At 47.9% G+C, this 14,189-nt stretch overlaps 1 protein-coding gene across 9 annotated transcripts in view; it reads left to right on the forward strand.

Annotated features, from left to right (window-relative positions):
- LOC135900944 (serine-rich adhesin for platelets-like) overlaps window positions 1–14,189 on the forward strand; it is a 213,448-nt gene that overhangs the window by 145,613 nt on the left and 53,646 nt on the right. For 8 of the 9 annotated variants that reach the window (XM_065430568.1, XM_065430562.2, XM_065430565.2 and 5 more), the window contains exon 3: window positions 13,232–13,366. The exons of the other annotated variant lie outside the window; for it this stretch is intronic. In XM_065430568.1, the coding sequence (XP_065286640.1) occupies window positions 13,232–13,366 (135 nt within the window). The remainder of the gene's footprint in view (window positions 1–13,231; window positions 13,367–14,189) is intronic. 9 annotated transcript variants of the gene reach the window in all.

Genomic DNA, 14,189 nt, shown 5'->3' on the forward strand with positions numbered 1-14,189 from the left:
AATGGTTCATTTAGCTTAGTTACACGGCTCCAGTACGGAAGCCCACTTTATGCGTGAGTAAAGCGTCTCCTTTCACACCAGTACCCTCTCTGTCCTCACGCTCGAAAAGTATCTCCTTTATGGCCGTCGTCACCCTAGGCGAGTCGAATAAAGAATCTGAAGACTATCCAGCAGCAAATCACCACCGTGGACTCTGTTGCGATACCACACCCATGCTTGCAATAACCCGCAGTAACTCCGCCTTCGAAGAAACTGGTTTGGGATCTGTGGAAAAAAATCATGCTCTTATTCACAACGCAGGGAGCTTTTTGTGGTTTTGTCTGCGGTTCACACCTGTAAAAAGATGTGAAGAAATCGGTTATGCCCAAGCCATGTTACGTAAACTGAGGCACCATCAGAAGCGACATAATACCCATATGTAAGCTTTGTTCACATCAGCTCCTTGTGCTATATATATATATATATTTCTATTAGTCGCAGCCCATAGCATGTATTTCTCATTTAGAGCCTAGTTCGTTCGTCGTTGCCCCCCCTCCCCCTCTTCAGCATCGCTCAGTCTGCTAGGCGGGGACCCGGTGCGGGCCTATCGTGGAATCCTGCAACAGCCTATTCACATTTACACGCTGTCTTGACGGCTGGATAAGTACTGAGGGAAGGGTGGTGATTTGACTCGCCTAATTAACTGTGCTAATCAATTCGTTGTCGTGGTTTCCTCTCTTTCATCCTTTGCTCTGGTTTCTTGGTAATGGTGAGGTGAGCGCCCTTCAGCTGTCAGTATCCACGCGGCGTCGTCGTATGGATAGCAGGTGCGCTGGTTTGACACGTGGCAAACATTTAATTAACTGCGCCTCTCAGTTGTTCGTCGTCCCCCTCGAGTTCATCCTTTGCTCCGGATTCGAGGAAATGGTGGGCTGAGCGTCCTTCAACCGTCAGTGTCCCCGCTGCGTTGACGTCTGGATAGGAGGTGCCGTGGTTTGACACGAAACGCTGTTGTGGTGCTGAGACGTAACAAAGTGTTCTATCGATTCGGCTAAAAATTGTTTTAAATGACTGCCGCCTGTGCCCACATTTTGTAATCAGTCATCGATGCAACCACCACCGGCAGTAGAGGTAAGCAGCGTTGGCGATACCTTGCGATGAAGTTGCACAGCGAGGAAGTGGGACCGGCCCCGCGAACGGAGAATCGTGCACCGGAACCACCATTTGTTGAACCGGAATCGCCGAGCAGACGGCTCGTCCCATGGTGAGCCTTTGGGAGTTTACGCCTTGCTTGTTATCTGGTGGTCGTAACTCACTACTTTTGACTAAACAGGTTCAGCACGGATGAAACCACCCGCGCTATAAAAATCTCACATACGTTGACAAGCAATACAATGCAACGTGTGATAGGGGCTTATTGTTACAGGTGACCTTTACGAGCGCGCTTTTCTCCACTACTATATATCGCCAAGTTGCATTGCATCTGATAGAGGCATCAACGCTCCCTTTTATTGAGGGCGCTGGAAAAGAGGTGTTTACTGCTAACAATACAGTAAAATGGAATTGTCCATTCTTTCCTCCCCACGCGCATATAAAATTCATTAGGAGTTACGTTTTTGTTGAATTAATCAAACTCTGTCTCGTTTTAATAAAAAAGATGGCTTTTTCTTTCTTTCTCAGTGTTTGTTCTTTCACGTAGTCGCGCTGCAATCGCTGCTGTCATAAGAACTCTTGCTGATGTCAGTGACAATGTGTTGGGAAGCTCTTTTCGCCCGAATCGTCGCGAGATATTTGGGGCGACCTTCAATTCAGCGCGTAGCGCCGCCACGTATTCGTCACCCCTCACTCCACGCAAGCAGGAGCGCACGAACGCTGCCCACCGCGCTGACGACGCAACCTGCGAGCAGTGATGTTCCCTACGTTGCTGCTAAATTCCCATTTCTATGCACTAAAATTCCCTGTTTGTTACAGCTTTCCCTGATTTATTCCCAAAAAATCCCCGCAGATCTCCTTGCATATATACAGGGTGGTTCAGCTAACTTTAACCAGAGTTTAAAAATATGCGAATGCCATGTAACTGGACAAAACCAATGTAATGTTGCTTACCGTCGCTTAGAGATACTAGTTTACTTCTTTTGTCCCGCCTAATTAGATAACTAGTCTTAGTTAATTAATGACCTTCTCAGATATTAAAATTAGATTAATGGTGTCAAAGTTGTAGAGCGACATGAAAAACTCCCGACACAGCTTTTGTTGCTCAATACGTGCTACATAAAGTGTTTTTCCGCGCGTGAAAGAACCCCGCGAATGCATGCAAAGTGCATCAATCGAGCAGTCGCACGGCAATATTGCGTGCTTTTGAGGGCTTCTTTCACGCTCGGTAGGAGTCTAACGCAATCCTGTATACACAACGCCTTTGCGACGCTACAACACCTACTCGGTAGCACACGAATGAACACAACATAAGAAAACCGCCATTTCACTCCGACAACATTGCCGTTACACAGAAAAATATTTGTGATTTCCTCCACACTTTCTTCCTAGCGCGCGGAGGGGGTAGGGCCTCTCAATTTTTCCTTCTTCCATAAGTTGGCGGCGAATATGTGGAGAAGATAGGTCGGCGTCGAACAGCGAGCTTTACATTGTGATGTTGTTAGGATCGTCACGTTGCAAAGCGTGTGACGCTAGGAAGATGGAGGAGACGGTGCATGATGAGCAAACACACAATTATATTAGACGGCACGTGAACACGAAAAAAATATCTTAAACTAGCCCCACACATACACGGTTGTTCGTAAACAAGACACATATAGTCTCACGAGGTTGCGGTAGAAGTACGGACTGTGGTGAGGCGTAGAGTTCTTGAAGTGGAACACTCGCTCGTCGACTGATGACCGGCGTGGTGGTAGAGCAGACGCAGCGGCACGGGGCAGGAAAAGGTGGACGGCCCACAGCTCCGTGGACGCGAACAGGCCACTCTGGAGTCTCGAGCAGGCCCCAGGCGCTCGTTTTGATGACGGACGCCTGGTCACCCGAACCACGCGCGTAGAAGCGGGTTCGAGGCTGCAGCAGGCCGTTCCGGGGTCTCGTGCGAGGCAACGACCTGAGGCGTTCCCAGTCCCGAAGACGGACGCCTGGTCAGGTGAACCTCGCCAGGAGATGTCGGTTCCGAAGGCCCGGTGGCCCTAGTCGCGTCGGCGTTCGAACGATCTCCGTGGCGCGAGCCCCTTCTCATGCGCTGCACGAGCCTCCTTCCTCTTTCTTTTTCTCTTGTTGAAGACCGCCGCAATGTCGTCTGCTCTTGCGCTCGGTCCTTTTTGTGTACTTCTTCACAATCACCCCCTACTTAAGATTCTTTCGTTCAAAGAACTTGAGGGTACTCGCTATCTGCTGGTCCACCGTATCACACACGCACCACAATAGCATTAACACTGCACCACAGTTACGAGCACCGCACACTCGGTACGTTTGAGTACACATAAGTATTACCACAGTGCGACAGTTCCGAGCACCGCACACTCGGTAAGTAAGAGTACACATAAAGATTACTACAACACTATAGTCGGATACAACTTTAGAAAAAAGGGGAGGCCCCGCCCAGATGACCGAAGCGGCGAAGTCACTGGCCGTCCGGCGCATGACGTTGGTCCAGAGTGCGCGCCCATTGGTGGATCCGCCTCGGAGGAGTAAACGCCCCCTTTTTTCTAAAGTTGTATCCGACTATAGAGTTTCGAGCACCGCACACTCGGCATGATGACTACATTAACAACACACAACACCACGATAGAGGGTGAAAAAAAAATCCACAAAGCTAACATGCCAGGAAGTGTTGTTCGACATTAAAGTTACACCCATTTGAAGTTCATGCTTTTGAAACGCCATGTTTAAAACACCATGAGAAAGCGATGACAATAAACTCGCGTCGCCCGCCGGTTGTTTTCCTTGAAACGGTACGCATGTCGATCATCATTTTCGGTGTCATCAGTCTCACAAGCAGCTGACGCTTTCGGTAATGGCGGTGACGTAGGTGGTCGTTGCTCATACTTTTTCAGTAAATTTATGTGGAACAGTGTCGCCCGTGTCCCGAGGTCGATAACGTAATCGACGTCAGTTCTCCTCTCAAGTACCGTGAATGGCCCTTTCCACGTAAGAATCAATTTGTTGTTGTCCGAAGGGAGCAGTAGAAGAACCTTGTCTCCTACAGCTAAGTGACGTGGACTGGTCTTAGGGTCGTAGTGCTTCTTCTGTACAAGCTTTGCTTTTTGAAGCTCCTCCTTGGCCAAACGACAAGTGTCTTCAAGACGCTTCCGTAGCTCAACTACATACCCGTATGAGGTTTTTGCGTCATCATCAATATGATGACCTGTCCATAATTCTTTCAATATCGCCATGGGTCCTCTGACATAACGGCCATACAACAAGTCGAAGGGCGAAAAACCCAGGCTTGACTGAGGAACTTCTCGATAAGCAAAAAGTAATGGTGCCAAGTACCGGTCCCATTGTTTCGGGCTCTCTTGACACATTCGTTTTATTATTTGTTTTAGCGTGCCATTGAACCTCTCCACAAGGCTATTTGCAATCAGATGATATGGAGTTGCTGGCAACTGCGTAAAAGAGAGAAGCCGGCTAAGCTCCTTCATCAGGCGTGACGAGAATGATGTGCCTCTGTCACTGATTATTTCCTGTGGGACTCCTACACGAGAGAACATCTCCAGGAGTGCCTTAGCTATTTTTTCTGTTTCAATGCTAGGCAGTGCCACAGCATCAGGATACCTCGTTGCCATATCGACCATTGTCAGAACGTACTTATTCCCTTTCTCTGAAATGAGAGATAATGGTCCCACAATGTCAATGGCAACTCTCTTAAACGGAGTGTCAATTACGGGAGTGTTTCCCAATGGTACTCGACCTATTAAATGTTTAGGAAAAGTCCTCTGGCACGTATCGCACGATTTAACAAATCGGGTGATGTCTGATTGGAATCCAGGCCAGTAGAACTCTTCGCTCACATGGTCTGTGGTTCGCTTTATTCCTTGATGTCCGGCAAGGATCCCTTCGTGAGCCATTTTCATCACAAAATGACGAAGGCTTCTGGGTACGACAAGCTGTTCCATTTGTTTCTTTGACCGCAGTGTGTATCTTCGGTAAGGAATTCCCTCCTTTATAAAGAATTGGACGTCGGCGAACCTAGTCTTCATCTCTTTGTCCACCGCTTCAAAGCATTTACGTAGACTACTGTCCTCCTTTTGCCTGCTTTTCAAGTCGATTGGGGTGATGTCTAGGGAGTTTATAGCTGGTACTGGTAATGAAGGCGGACTTGATCTTGGCTGTCTGGTTGTCGCTGCCACTTCCGGGTTGTCCCTGGTTTCTCTAGCAGACGATGATAAAGTGTCAGCAGAGATGGATTCATTGCTAGAACAGTTTCCACCTTCTGCTCTAAATGAGTCATCCGCAGCGCTCGGTGTATAAAGATGTCTTTTCCATTCATTGTCAGGATTGGAGGCATTTCGTACGCCTTTCACATTTCCCAGGACAACATCATATAAGGGATTGTCCATGCATAAAACTCTAGTCTTGCCTGTGAAGAACGGTGACGCGATCTCCACCGTTGCTTCAGGTAGCTTCAACACTCTTCTGTCCAGAAGACAGACCGAGGAAATTTTTCCTGTCAGCTTATTGTCTGGTACAAGGGACCTCTTGACAATAATAGAGTCACATCCCGTATCTCGCAAGACAGTAGCGGGATGTCCTTCAAGCGCACCTTCGGCAGTAGGCATAGACTTTTCGTCTTGTTTACGCGTCTGCGTTCTCCCGTGTTCCAAACTTCCGGGAACTCGACGCAAGGTCTGTGTCTCTTCAGTTACTGCCTTGGACATGTCTACTTGTTGCATCGAGCACGAAGCCTTCTCGGTACTGTTGCCTTTTTTCGGGCAGTCACCTGTCTTGTGCCCAGTACGGCGGCACATTCCACAGAAAGATGTATTTGTATTTGGACCCTTCATATTGGTCCAGCAACCAGCAGCTCTGTGACCGCGCTTACCACAAAGAAAGCAGCGTGGTCTTTCCTTCTCTTCTTGTCGCTCAGGAGTTCGAGCTTGACCTGGTGGCTTGCTAGGTTCTCTCTCGTTTTTACCTTTGCCAATGTTAACTAACCCCTGCGCCTCCATGTAATGATCAGTAGCTTCCGCTAGTTTGTCAATTCCTTGACAATTCCTTTCTCTTAAAAAGACTGCCAGTTTCTCATGGCAAGTCATCAGAAACTGTTCTGAGACAATCTTGTCCCGCAGAGCATCGTATGTCCGGTCTGTATTGGCCATTTCTTGCCAGTGATCAAAGTATCCCAATAGACGACCGGCAAACTGTCTACCAGTTTCGGAATTATCGGGTTTCGCCGACCGAAACTTTCTTCGGTAGCCTTCCCCCGTGAATCTGAAGCGTTGCAAAAGCGTCTGTTTTAGTATCGCATAGTCCATGGCATGATCCGGTGCCATTCTGCCAACAATACTTAGAGCTACGCCTGTCAAACAGAGGCTCAGCGATAGGGCCCATTTGTCTTGTGGCCAGCCCTGGCTCGTTGCGACGCGCTCAAATCGTTGAATGTATGCATCCAACTCATCGCGTTCTTCGTTAAATGGTGACATTAGCTTGTGCGGACATTGGTAGCTCTCGGTAGCACCTGCGTGCACTCTCTCTGTAAGCTGCCCAGTACTCATGCTACCCGCTGTCGCGTCTAACTCCCTCAACTTTAGCTTGAGCTCGAGCACTTCTCTTTCAGCCTTTAATCTAGCTAGCGCTTCGGCATCAGCTTCTTTTGCTGCATTGCGTTCAGCCAGACGTGCTTCACGCGCTTCCCTTTCGCGTGCGCGCTCTTCGTCTACCCATTGTTTCAGTGCCGGGCCAGTCAACCCCAGTTCTTTTCCAATTGCCGTAAGCTTGTCTGTCTCCATCCTCACCCGTCAGACACGCATATGCAATGTGCTGCTCTTCTCGATAGCGTAAGAGCAGTCCTGTCGCGGACGCCAGATATGTGATGTTGTTAGGATCGTCACGTTGCAAAGCGTGTGACGCGAGGAAGATGGAGGAGACGGTGCATGATGAGCAAACACACAATTATATTAGACGGCACGTGAACACGAAAAAAATATCTTAAACTAGCCCCACACATACACGGTTGTTCCTAAACAAGACAAATATAGTCTCACGAGGTTGCGGTAGAAGTACGGACTGTGGTGAGGCGTAGAGTTCTTGAAGTGGAACACTCGCTCGTCGACTGATGACCGGCGTGGTGGTAGAGCAGACGCAGCGGCACGGGGCAGGAAAAGGTGGACGGCCCACAGCTCCGTGGACGCGAACAGGCCACTCTGGAGTCTCGAGCAGGCCCCAGGCGCTCGTTTTGATGACGGACGCCTGGTCACCCGAACCACGCGCGTAGAAGCGGGTTCGAGGCTGCAGCAGGCCGTTCCGGGGTCTCGTGCGAGGCAACGACCTGAGGCGTTCCCAGTCCCGAAGACGGACGCCTGGTCAGGTGAACCTCGCCAGGAGATGTCGGTTCCGAAGGCCCGGTGGCCCTAGTCGCGTCGGCGTTCGAACGATCTCCGTGGCGCGAGCCCCTTCTCATGCGCTGCACGAGCCTCCTTCCTCTTTCTTTTTCTCTTGTTGAAGACCGCCGCAATGTCGTCTGCTCTTGCGCTCGGTCCTTTTTGTGTACTTCTTCACAACGTGTAAGCGTATATGGCCCCTCACTTTCAAGGTTCGCGATGCGGGTGTATGAAGCTCGGTAATAGAAGTTGGCAAAGTACCAAGAATGAGGTCAGCAGTGCAACTGTCACGGCTGATGATGGATGACCTCGGTAAGAATAGGTGAGTGGCGGTGCGGATGACGTTATCGCAACAACTGCCGCGGTGCCAACATATACAAGTAGCGCGGAGCGGATGGTTTCAGCGGCAGACACAACTCGGCGCTTGGGGAGTATAGACATTCAGCAGGAGCAGACACGCCCATAGGGGAGACGGTTTTCGGCGCACACTTGAGGCCGAGAGAGGAGGTGGCACGGGGAGAAAAGTAAAAACAAGGAAACTACCGGATGTGACGACAGTCATACGAAATATTGCGGCAGCTCGGTCGACGCTTATTAGAGGCTTCGTTGGCAATCGCCATCATTCACCTTCGTTTTGCGATTAATCAAGCACATAGTGCTGGCTGCCAGTATCGACTGCCAGTATTCTTAGCTTGACTTTTTTATTTCCCCGCAATCTGATCTTCCTCACAATGTTCGTCTGCTGAGGCGAACGATCTCTGTGCGCTACTAGCCATGTCAGTGACGCGGTTTAAACTGACCGAATTAATAATTAGAATTGACGTACCTAATGTGTGCAGGAGTGCGCATAAAGGGATAAACATGAATGTGGCTGACAATACCCGTTCAATACCTAGGCGTCCCGCTGGTATAGTGCGAAAATAACGAGTATTGGCAAGAGCAAACAAGAGAAACACAGTTAAAGCGAACAGGTGGAATGGTGGGCATCTGTCAGTGTTTTCAAGAGCTATAGTTTGCAATGTATTTGTTGTCGCAAAACTCTGTTACGTAAGGCAGGTATTGTGTTGTTCAAAAGTAAATATGCAGAAGCTGCATCGAGTCTTCGCAGTAGTTGTGTGGGCTTCGAATGGGGAACGATGCAGTCGAACGAATTTGTTCAGAGGAGTTAAAGGCGGAGGTTTGGGAATGATGCTGGTGATCACTGATCATTGACGCTCGTGATGACTGGTAATGATCACTGGTGCCGCAAACTACCGTACCAAGCAGTGTCACACCAATGAATCCTTCGAGTGGTCATGCTACATGAAAAAAAAAGAAACAAATGGGACTTGACCCTGTCCTGTAGTTTTGTCTCTTCAGCTTTCTCAATTTTTTGTTCGGATAATTCTAAAATATGCTTAACTTGGAAGAGTTTCCGCGGTCCAGCCGACTTGACTTCCCGTGGTTTTATTGTAAATGCCTTAGTCGAGCGCATGCAGGTTCCCATTCAGCATGGAGGTTGAGGCAGCAATTCATTATTGTCCTGGTTACATACTGAAATGTGCCAGCACAGCTTATCTAGAATCACTTGTCATTCAAGCTGCTTAAATCCTCAACAAAACGAATGGCAATCGTTTTGCTGTCTATGCGGAGTCACTTTGCCACATGCAAAGTAGATAAGCAGTTTCACTGGTCACTTTTATGCCATTGTGAACGAGGTGCCAATATTGTCACTGTGCAATATGAGTACAAACAATAATTTCAATGACCTGGCGTGCTTAAAACGCGCACCCAAAGCCTGATAAACGAACATTAATCCATTCCAGCCCCAGTGAGATGCGGCCACCGTGGCTTGAAATGAAGCCTCCGACCTCCCCTGTAACTTATGCGCAATGGTATGGCCGCTTTCTCGTGGCGCTTAGCAAAGAACACGTGGAGTGCGTTGCTGTTTTATCAGAAATATGTTTGTAAATGATTTCTATCAGATTGTATATGTGTACATGCCATCCTGTCCCTGTGTTTTTCCTAGAACGCAACAGAAATTTTGATCAGTGTGCAATGTGCAGTGGAAACCATTTTAGCGATCCCAGATATAGCGATTTATGGGTCATAAAGACCGCATTTCGCTGAATTTACGATTTTCCTAGCCTGCTTGTTGAACCTGCATCTTGATATAATTACCGTTTTACCGGCATAGTTTTGAATAAGCTAGTCGCCACGTTTCCTTTTTTTAGAGAGTGTTTTCAATGGAAAACTTGCTTAGCTGCGGCGAATTTTCGCGAACAAAAATGAAGATACTGAAAATCTCATTTTTGGACAATCGTAGCCGGCGACGTCAGCTTCAGGGTCTTTAAATCTTGCTCGTTTTGAGGAGCAAGTTTACGTATAAACAACAAGAACCACTTTTCGCTGAATTATCGAATTCGTGTGTACATGTTCCACTGTATTGCACAGCATGGTCACTGTGGTGTGATCCTAGGAGGAGAGATCATATTATATTGTCATTGGAGAGGGAAATCGTAGTTCTTAAGCATGTAGAAACTACATTTACATAAAGGCATGGAAGCATCCTCGCAAAGTGCATCGCCAAGAAACTTTCGCAAACGGCCCACCAGATGTTATACTTCAATGCCTTCTTATGCATGCATTTTAACAAATAGCTCTGTAGCAATATTACCTTTGAGTCATTTAGCATATTATTGAGCATACGGATTAAATCTAGCAAGTTCGTTGCTTCATGTCTAAGCATGACGTTGAACCTTTCATTCTTGGCCACAATGACTGCCTTCCAGTGGAGGAGGTGTGCAGAGACATTCCGGTGGTTACTTAAGTTTATATGGACGTAAAATATTTCGGGGTGTCCTCAGAATTCACCCCGCGTCCACTGAGTGTCTCTCATAGCCTGTAGTGTTAAGTGTTCCTGTATATGCTCCCGCAGGGACCAGAGTTGCGCATAGGTCCGGTTTATGATCCAGCTCTGCAGGGGAGCCACTCCTCGCGCGCGCAGGAGGCAAATGCCACGCAGTTCCACTTGCTTTTTCGGTCTGTTGGTCGCGAGCTGCACGCGGCAACTGTACGCAAGCGCTGAGCAAGATGACACTTTTTAATGCAGGCTAAGCTCGAGCGGTTGGCATAGCCGGAGAGCTGTCAACCCCCCGAAATTTTTCATTTCTGTGTACACACGCACGAATGTACATATAAAGAATACGAGCCCCCTCGATATAAAATCCTGACCGCGCCCGTGGCTCCAACAGCTCAAAATTTCGCGTGCAAACGCGCATTGCCTTGCACCAAAAAGCGGTGCAATGTTTTTCAGCATGCATATGAAGTTTTCCCGCAGAGGTGGAAGGCAAGAAATGATTTAAAGCGCATGTTTAAAAAAAAAAAAACCTTCATACACTTGTAGTAGACAGTTAGGTGAGCACATTTTGGCTGTCGAAACGAGACGAATAATGAATGTCGCCAACAGAACTATCGTGCCTGCAATAATGTCAGTGACCGTTGACCGTCATTCATCACTAAGGGCACATTCCCACCGGCGACTTGAGGAGGTCGCGCGACCATTTGCGACTCGCAATCAAAAAGCGACCGAAGGCGACTGATGTTCACACCGGCAAGCCCGGCTGAGCGCGACCCGCAAGTCGCAATCCCGGAGATTATCGTTCTCAGCGAGAACTCTCGGAATCTACGCGGAATTTGAATGCGACGCCGGAGGAGGCCGGATGTAGACACACGAAAGATCACTTCCGGTGCGCCGCTGATTGGTTTATCAGTTTTGCGACCACGGTAGCGCGACTGAAAAATCGCGCAGAGAGCGACTCGCCCAAAATGGTCGCTTTTCGAGAAAGGCGACCGTTTGCGACCATTTGCGACTGGTCGCAAAGCGACCAACTTGGTCGTGCGACCTCCTCAAGTCGCCGGTGTGAATGTGCCCTAAACGTGGTTCCCAGCAGCTGCATGTTTTCAATGTATGCGGTGCAGACACGTAAATTTAAGCGCATTTCAAGTGTTCATATGCGCACATCTTATGCAAAGCTTATTTTTACGATTCATACCGCAAACATAACAGCTGCTTCGTAGCAGCAGATCTGCAAGTGGAAAAAGATTCAACATGAACGAGCTTCTAGATCAAATTTATTTCGTACAAGGGAATGGATGAGCAATGGCTGGTGGCGTCAGGGAATGAGTGCTGGTTCTTGGAGCCTTGGGGGGCAGAATTCAAAGCCACTGGAAATACAAGAAGTTATTAAGAGTAACAACAGGTTATTTTTATTGGACGAATCACATAAGAGGACAAACTGGCAAAATAATTATTCACACATTGCAGACTGTAATATGACAGCACATTTTTCTTTATCTCTTCATACCACTCTGGTTAATTTACTATAACACAGCGCTTATCAAACGTACAAAAATAATTTCACATTCCTCACGTCGACTATAAGGCTGATCAAAGAAGCAACCTATTGCGGGCGGTAAATGCTCAATGAGCTGTCGCAGCTGTCTCACAAACGGGAGAGCACGGTGTTTTCGCTTACTACAAAACAATGAACACCAGCACATCAATCGACTTTACACGAAAAATTAGAATGCCGACAAAAAAAGAATCGGAGCAGAGAAAAGCCAGGGTGCAGCGGGCAAATTGTACGTGTTAGTATTTACTCTGTTCTGAACACACTTTTCTGGAGCCGCATAGTCAGAACAATCGTAAAAGCAAGAAAAGAATTGAGGGAGTTGGTAAGTTAACATTCTTGGCGTATATGTGCAGTGCGACCCAGCCGTGTCGTCCTTTCTATGTACCGCGTCTGTGTCGCGCTGCACATATACACCAAGAATTACACAAGTGAAAACCTCTCATGACAGGTGTACGCATTTCAGCGTGTACAGGAGTTTTACTCGAGATAAATGCCGCTTTAGTCTAAACAAGCCGAACTCACCTCAAGGCGAACGGACCTCGCATATCCTACTTCCTTTCGGAGCCGGCCGCTCTCGTCCGTCCACACGGCAACGCGTAAAAATGTTTGCCTTTTTCCGTGCGATTTGCACAGTTTGGTGCGCTGCAACCCGTCATACTGGAATACAAGTGTAGAAATGATCTGCTTCGTAGCAGTTCACCAAAGTCATTAACTTAATATCCTCGAATACCGTACCTGCAAACCGGAGCCGATGGTTGCTACGCACGCTCGACGGTCCGCTGATTGCAATTTCGATGGCACTGACAGAAACGAGTCGGCGCCGTTTCCGTAAAGTTGGCTTCGGAGCGCGCAGTTGATCATTTGACGTCATTTGCCACCACGTGATCGCACTCGGCGAATAGCGTTGCGAGCGGCGCCGGAAAAGTTATGCACAACTCTGCTCCCAGCGGGAGCATATACAGGAACACTAGTAGTGTTGCTTTTGGCAGTTATACCCTATAAATCGATTGGTCAATGAAGAACAGGACTATATTGCTTGATGCTGTGGCATTGGCGCAATCACGCTGACTTTCAAGTGCACCATGGTTTCCAGTAAGGATATTGACTGCAAAAGTGAGCTAACGTTAGCTGGTGGCTACACACTTATGCAAAGAGCGCTAATGGGACAAGCACTCGTATTTGGCTTCATCTTTCTGTCACATTGAAAAGTGTTTCTTTTTTCTGCATAAACGTAATACTGGTTCATTCCTTGGCCTAGATTCTGATTGCGTTCCCAAACTTAGAAAACAATGAGCAGTTCACATGTATATTGCTCTGCAGGGCAACCGGTGCCAACCACATGTCGTGAAACCAGATTCGCGGACAGTGGCACCGGCGACGAAAATTGGGGCCAGCTTTGGTGAGCTGCGGAACTACAAGATACCCAAGATAAAGCAACAGCAGCCGTCAGTGGAGGTGCGTAAGTTTCTACATGTCAGGCAAGCGGCGTTGTTTAAGGCACTGTAATGTGTCCTGTAAAACATTTAGAGGTGATCTCATCCATGGTTCGCCGTGCGGTAGTTAAAGCCGTAACCAGTGATATACACTAGCCGGTGCCAGTGCAGCCGTTCAGCTGGGAATGCGTGTGCGGTTGCCTTTGTCAGGTGGTACTTTTTTTTATAGAAGTATGCTTGGAGATTATGAAGTATTGTGCGGCTAGACAGAGATGTGTTGGCCCGGCCTTTGTAGGTGCAACTGCTCGGTTCCTACGTGCAGTATATAGACGGGACTACGTGCCGCGCCAACCTAGAGGAAATATTGGGCTACAATAGAGAAACACCAAATCAGTTTCGGCTGATAGTGTTCTTTCTAAAGGCTGTCTTGTTTCATTTCATGGTGAGATGTTGATTATTATTGGATAATATAAAACTGAATATTATTTTTTGAATTTTGTGCCGATACCACACTGGCGGGTACGTCAGTGTGAAATTGCTCATTTCCAAATATACGTTTTCGTATTTCGCTTCTTGCGGTTCAGTAAATGTTACTGAAATTTGCTCAGTGTGCTCTTGAGCTGATTCAGTCCATATCCTGGTGTCGTTCATTTTTGCGAATTAAAAGTTAACTGCTGCGCATGAGCAGGCGTGATCTAAATTCATGACATCATGGAGGTGAGCTGGTGTGAGAACTTCCATGTATCGTCTCCACTCATTTTTTGTTTCTTGCATCTTTCCGGGCATACCATGCCCCCCACGTGGAAACAGTAGGCCTTTCGGCATTGTAGAGTAATTTCTTAATA

Source organism: Dermacentor albipictus, chromosome 2 (assembly GCF_038994185.2).
Source record: "Dermacentor albipictus isolate Rhodes 1998 colony chromosome 2, USDA_Dalb.pri_finalv2, whole genome shotgun sequence".
Lineage (NCBI taxonomy): Eukaryota > Metazoa > Arthropoda > Arachnida > Ixodida > Ixodidae > Dermacentor > Dermacentor albipictus.